This window comes from Molossus molossus, unplaced genomic scaffold (genome assembly GCF_014108415.1).
Source record: "Molossus molossus isolate mMolMol1 unplaced genomic scaffold, mMolMol1.p scaffold_m16_p_15, whole genome shotgun sequence".
Lineage (NCBI taxonomy): Eukaryota > Metazoa > Chordata > Mammalia > Chiroptera > Molossidae > Molossus > Molossus molossus.
This window is the reverse complement of record NW_023425350.1, coordinates 28682365-28688806: the sequence shown is the minus strand read 5'-3', so window position 1 is coordinate 28688806 and position 6442 is coordinate 28682365. Positions and strand designations below refer to the sequence as shown.

Genomic DNA, 6442 nt, shown 5'->3' with positions numbered 1-6442 from the left:
CTAGCTCTGTGCCAGGGAATTCCCTAGAAGTTTTTACACACATCTCATTTAATCCTCACAACTCTCCAGGGAGGTGGTCACACCCCACTTTAAAGATGACACTCAGAGAGGTTTCGAAAGCAGGCAGCTCTGTTCCCAGCCGAGGCCTGTCTGCATTCAGAGTTCAGGCTGTGGTCTCGCCACCCTGCATGCACCCTGTAGTTGAACACAGCCTGTCTGCCCTCTGCTTCGGCCAGACGGGAGCCCAGGAAAGGGGATCTGGGGGAGAGGAGCCAGTGGCCACTGTGTTTGTAACCCAGAGGCCTGGGCAGAGTCCGTAGTACATGGCACACTGCTGACCAGTCAGTTGACAAGGGTTGGTGTCAGGTCCTGGAACCTGAACCACAGCCTCCCTTGGTGCTGTCCCAGGTTATCAGGAGCCCCAGGCCCTCATGTCTGCCCTCAGGCCTGGCCACATGGGCTCATGAGAACACCACGCAGTGGGACAGCAGGACTTGTACCTGGTCCAAAGCCAGCCCCAGCCTCCCCTCTCTTCAGCGAATGCTGGCTGGAGGCAGAAGAGGGTAGAGAGAGGACAGAGGAACTCCAGGATTCTTGGGATTGTTCTGTTCGGGGGAGAGGCCTCCAGGTCCCCAGATCATGGCAGTAAAACTTGACAGGGGAGCTTTCTGCCGGTGGGATGTACTTCATCATGTACATGGACTTGGGACCATCACAGACTTTGGAATCATCAGGAATCTGGGAGTAACTACAGCAGCTGGCAGAGCACAAACAGGCTGGTTCCCACAGGCCAAGCTCTCAGTCAGGTGGAGACTGGACTCCCCATCGCCCTCTCTCAAAACAACATCCTAGCCGGCCCCCAGTCCCTGCTGTGGAACTAGTGGGGGCAGGGAGGCGGCCACCCAGCCCATGTATATGATGGAGGGTGCGAGGTTGTCCAGGGTGGTCTGCATGATCCTGAGAGCTAGGAGTTGCCAGGACCGGCTTCTGCCGTGTTTTTTTGTGTGTTTTTTTCCCTAGTGGGAAAGAACCCGGGACTCTCTGGTTCACAGGCCGACGCTCCAACCGCTGAGCCAAACTGGCCAGGATTCTGTCTTTAGCAAGCAGACATCTGACCACTCGGAGCTGCATACACTCCCCCCCACCTCACCCCAGGTGGACTTCCTCCCACTTCAGGGTCTCTCTGGGCATCCATCTCACCCCCGCTGAACCTTGCTTCCTCCTCTGCACAGAGGCCATCCCCCAGTCTGGGTTTGGAGACCAGACCGGGGGAGGGACATCATACAGTATGGGGACGGGAGGCGGGGGAGGGCTGCTAGTAAACAGGAACCCTGGGTGTTTCTCAGTGGCTTCGAGGATACTGAGGAGGACCTAGAAGACTGAGTCATTGTGGTGGCCAGCGGGCAGAGGACACTCCTCCCGGAACGCTCACAGAAGCAGAAAGGCTGCAAACTTCTCTCAGGTCCACAGCCCAGGCAGCATATGGAATTTCATAACCTGAGCTCTCCCTCTCCCCTTCCCCTCTCTCCCTCTATGGCCACCACTGCACTGGGGTCACCAGCCCCCTGTCTTCCAACCTCTTCTGCAAAGGTGTCTGCGTTCCTGGTGCCAGTCCTGTGCCTGGAGTTCATCCTGGGCCTGGTGGGGAACAGCGTGGCCTTCCTCGTCTTCTGCATCTACTCGCGGCCCTGGTCGTCCAACGTGGTGTTCTTGGTCAGCCTGGTGGTGGCGGACTTTCTCCTGATCGTCAACCTGCCCCTTCGCGTGGACTACTACCTCCACCGCGAGACCTGGCGCTTCGGCCCCGCCGCCTGCAAGGTCAACCTCTTCATGCTGTCCACCAACCGCTCGGCCAGCGTGGTCTTCCTCTCGGCCATCGCACTCAACCGCTACCTCAAGGTGGTGTGGCCCCACCACGCGCTGAGCCGGGCCTCGGGGCGGGCAGCGGCCCAGGTGGCCGGCGGCCTCTGGGGGGGCCTCCTGCTGCTCAACGGGCACCTGTTCGTGATGACCCATCCCAGGCAGTCCTGCCTCAGTTACCGGCTGGGCAGGCAGTCCTCGGCCGGGCTCCGCTGGCACCATGCGCTGTACTTACTGGAATTCTTCGCCACGCTGGCGCTCATCCTCTTCGCCACCGTGAGCATCGGGGTGACCGTCCGGCGCCGCGGCCTGGGCGCCCAGGCGGGCCCGCGGAGGGCCATGCGCGTGCTGGCCATGGTGGTGGCCGTCTTCACCGTCTGCTTCTTGCCCAGCGTGCTCTTCGGCGTGGCGTCCATCGTGGCCTTCCGCCTGCACGCCTGCCGGGCCCTGGACGTCTGCTCGCAGCTCTTCCACGGCTCCCTGGCCTTCACCTACCTCAACAGCGTCCTGGACCCCGTGCTCTACTGCTTCTCCAGCCCCAGCTTCTTCCGCCAGTGCCGCGCCCTGCTGGGCCTCCTCCAGGGCTCGCAGGACTCGGCCAGCGATGACAGCTCCTCCCAGCGCCCTGCCCGCCTGCAGGCCCCCCCCAGCAAGGCCGAGGCCCCAGGGAGGCTGCACACCTAGGACTCACTGGACTGAAGGGAGGGCCCTCCCGGGCCTGGGGTCTGCGGCAGTGCGGCTGTCTGGCTTGGAGGGACAAGATCACTCCTGGACTGTTGCCAGCGCAAGGTGCCTCAGCCAGCTGGACAAGGGACATCTGCAGGAGCCAGGTGGGTGGCAGGGAAACAGTCTTGGCCCATAGAGAGCTGTGTCCCTGGTGTCATCCCCAGGGCGCAGGAAAGTCTGAGGGCAGGTGGACTTAGGCAGGGCGGCAGGGGCTCCAGCGCAGAGGGAGGGCTGCTCGGCCCACCGTCCCACCAGGTCAGAGCTGACTGCTGTGACAGCACAAGTCTTGCTTCAGAAATCGGACGCTGCATTTTCTGTGATCTCCAGTTTGCCCCTTTCAATGCTAATAAACTTCCTTTTGAACATGCAAGCCTGTCTTGGCCGTTCTAAAGAAACCTGAATAAACATCTTTGAGTTTGTCCAGTCCTGGCATGAATAGGGTTCAGGGTGCCCCAAGATGAAGGGAAAGTCTGGGGACAGAGTGGGGAAGACATCCAGAGCACCATCCTTCCACACTGCTCTGGAGCCCGGGAGTGGACTCAGGCTCACGGGAGGGGCAGCCCCGCTGGGTCCCTGGAGGTCTCTGCCCCTCTCTGGCCTCCAGCTTCCCTTCTACAATTCCTGAGGTCCTGCCCAAAGCACCACGGAGGGGCCCTGCCCTGCTCCCCTGAGATGATGCAGAGGTCACCACTTCCACCCAGTCCAGGCTCCTGGCTCAGTTCCAGCTCCGCACCCCCTAAGGTTGTTCTTAGCCCCAAGTGCACCACCCTGGAGGCTCAGGGTGAGAGTCAGGGCCTCAGGGCGTAGAGGTGGCTCACAGCTCTCCCCCAGGACCATCTTGCCCACCTCTACCCCTTTCTGTTCTATTCAATATGCCTGTGGTGTCTGAGACCCTCTGGGCTAACTCGTCTGGGTCCCTCAGGCACAGGTGTGTAACCTGGCATGAAGCAGGGTCTTGTTCTTTTGGGGGGGGTACAGGGGGAGAGTGGATATCCTGCTGTCCAAAGGGGAAGTCACAGGGTGGGCACAGAGCCTTCAAGGCTCCCAAAGGACTGCTTAGAGGTCACTGAAGCCCCAAACATGTACCTCCTGACCCCTGTGTATCCTCAGCCCTGGCCACCTCAGAATAAACACCTCCCCACAACACACATGCGTCTTCCTGCGGGGGAGACAGGAGGGGCCGGAACTGGTCCTCTACTCGTCACCCCAGACAGGCCTGTAGGCCTCAGGGGCGAGGCTTGATGATGGGGACCAAATCCTCTCCCCAGTTCCCTTTGGAGTTTAATCCACTGAGTCCAACCATTTCATATCGTGGACAGGGAAGCTCTTCCACCTCAGGAATGGAGGCCGAAGCACCAGGAGACCCCACACTCTAAGGAGTGTCCAGGAACAATGTGGATGTTGAGGTGGGAGATGCAGAGAACATGTCGGGAGGAGGGAGGTGGCCTGGGGGACAAAGGGTCAGGTCGATTTTGTAACCCATCTCCTCCGTGTATCTCTAGTCCTTTCCCTTTTCTGAAAACTTACCAGGAGCTCTTAGAAACTCATAGAGAAGAACCCAAACCAACTGACGAAAAGGGGTGCGTCAGCGGGGCCCCTCCAAGCTGTCTCCTAGTGCCTCTCTGTCCCCCAGGACCCCTGCCCCATTCCTCCACTCTCGTTGCTGCCTTTTTCTGCCTGGTAGAGCCACTCCCAGGGACACTCCCTCTCCACCCTCTGCCACCAGGGGAGAAGCAGGCCAAGCCTGGGCCAGCCCAATTTCAGCCTGGGATTTGGAATTCCCAAGTCAGACACTGTCATGAAAGGGCCCAATTGCTCCTGGAGGCTGGGGACTGAGCCTTTCTCATGGAGCCCCCACGCCCAGCACATGCTGCCAGTTATGGGGTGGGGGGTGAGAAAGGATCAAGGAGAAGGAGAAGGAGTAGAAGGAAGAGAAGAGGAAGAGGGGGAGGAGGAGGAGGAGAAAGCAGACAAGTGCAGGATTTTCTGCAAACGGGAGGGCAATGTGTGTGCCAGTATGAGGTGAGCTAAAGGCAGGCTGAATAAAGACCCCACTTCCTACATTTGGGTTCCAAATGGCAACAGGGTCCCTGGGGTGGGCTGCACTATTCAGGGTGAATGTTGAACAGCACCTTCTCTCTTCTCTTTCTCTTAATGTAACCTGCTGTCACCCTGAGGGACATTCATGACGCTACTCCGGGGACGCCTGTGCAGGGGGACAGCAGGCAGGCTGGGCTGATAAGCGCAAAGCCACTAATCATCTAGCCCTCACTGGGCACCCACCAGTACCAGACACCAAGCTACAAAGGCAGACGAGGGACTCTGACCTCGAGCATCTCCTGGCCTAGCCTGGGAGACAGACCTGCAAGTGGATCAAATGCAGCCCAAGCCAGGGTAATCCAGGGTATCTGAGGGAGAGTGAACCTCTGAGAACACAGACGACCGGAAGAGCTAACTGCCCTGGTGTCAGCGGGGCAGTGCATGAGAGCTGGGTCCTGCAGGGTGCGGAAAGCAGTGAAAGGAACGGCATCCCTGGCGTGGGGAAGAACATGAACAAGGGCACAGAGCTGTGAAGAGACTCTGTGCAGGAAGGGGTGAAGAGATCTCCGAGGCAAGAATGGAGGAAGCCCAGGCACAGAGTTAGGAGACAGAGAGGACAGGCAGGCTGGGCCCTGCCGGCTCAGGAGCTCGGGTCAGGCCCAAGACAATCAGTATGGCAGGAAGGAGAATATACACGAGGATTTTAAGAAGTCAAAGATGACCAGTTTTGCATTTTGATTGATGGAGAGACTGCTGAGGGGGTGTGGAGTCGACCGAAGCAGGAAGCAGCCTGTATTCCAAGCGAGAACCCGAATCAAGGCAGCAGGGGGAGGGGAGCAGTGAGGCACAGCCCAGGTGGAGAGAGAGGCGATGCTGGACGGCGGGGGATGTGACACACCGAGAACACAGGGTAGATCCAGGAGGAGCAGAGTTAAAACAAGCTGGGGGGGCTGGGAGGACCTCCAGGTAAACATGTACAGAAGCAGACTTCAGGCTGGAAGTAGGATTTCAGAATCTTCCTCTTACTCATTCGGAGTTGACCTTATGGAAATGGATGGGGTCACCTGGGGTGGAGAAGACTAAGAATCATCCTTTAAAAAATCCCCACATGTAAGAGCCACACAAAGGAAGACCCCGGTAAAATGCCCAGAAGAAACCTTTCATAGGAAGAAAACCAGGAATGTAGCAGTAAGAAGAACATAAAAGAAGTCAAGGCAATCTCTTTGCCCAAGTATAGAGATTGCCCATTAAGATGAACAGAATAGAGGTACCTTTTATGAGGGTAAAAGCCAAACATAAAACACCCAGAGAGGCTGCAAAGTGCGTCATGCGAGAATAAAGCATTTTCAGAACTCCTAATTGCATGCTGAAGAAAGCTGATCTGAAAACTAAAGTGTGCATCTGATCGTTTGCTCAAGCATCTTGGACTGACAACCTGGATTAACAAGGCATTGCCTGGTACTATAAACATAAGCTTTTCAAGAAGTGATAGGCTGTCATTTATATAAAATTTAATAATATGCAAAACATGTTCTGTACTGGTTATAGATTCATGAGTATGTATTAACTGTACAAAATGCACTGGATGTAAACACCAAACTAAAGAGAGTGCTTGCTTCTGAAACCGAGGCACATGGGAAGAAGTACACAGGTGACGACCACGCTATCGGAAGTCACCTTTGTAAAGAACCCAGAAAGGGTAACTATGAGCAGTACCTGGGTGTTACTTAGCATTTCTCTGGGTGGGGAGTAAGGGGTCAGTGTCGTGAACCAGAAAAGTTACACGATGACAACAGCTTCAAATGCTCAAGAAAAC

General features: G+C 56.9%; 1 protein-coding gene across 1 annotated transcript; it reads left to right on the top strand.

The window, feature by feature from the left end:
• Positions 1-679: 679 nt before the first annotated feature.
• On the top strand, positions 680-2544 carry OXER1 (oxoeicosanoid receptor 1). Its single transcript, XM_036263463.1, has 2 exons — positions 680-744; positions 1401-2544. The coding sequence occupies exons 1-2, from the start codon at positions 680-682 to the stop codon at positions 2542-2544; spliced, it is 1209 nt and encodes a 402-aa protein (XP_036119356.1).
• The last annotated feature ends 3898 nt before the right edge of the window (positions 2545-6442 follow it).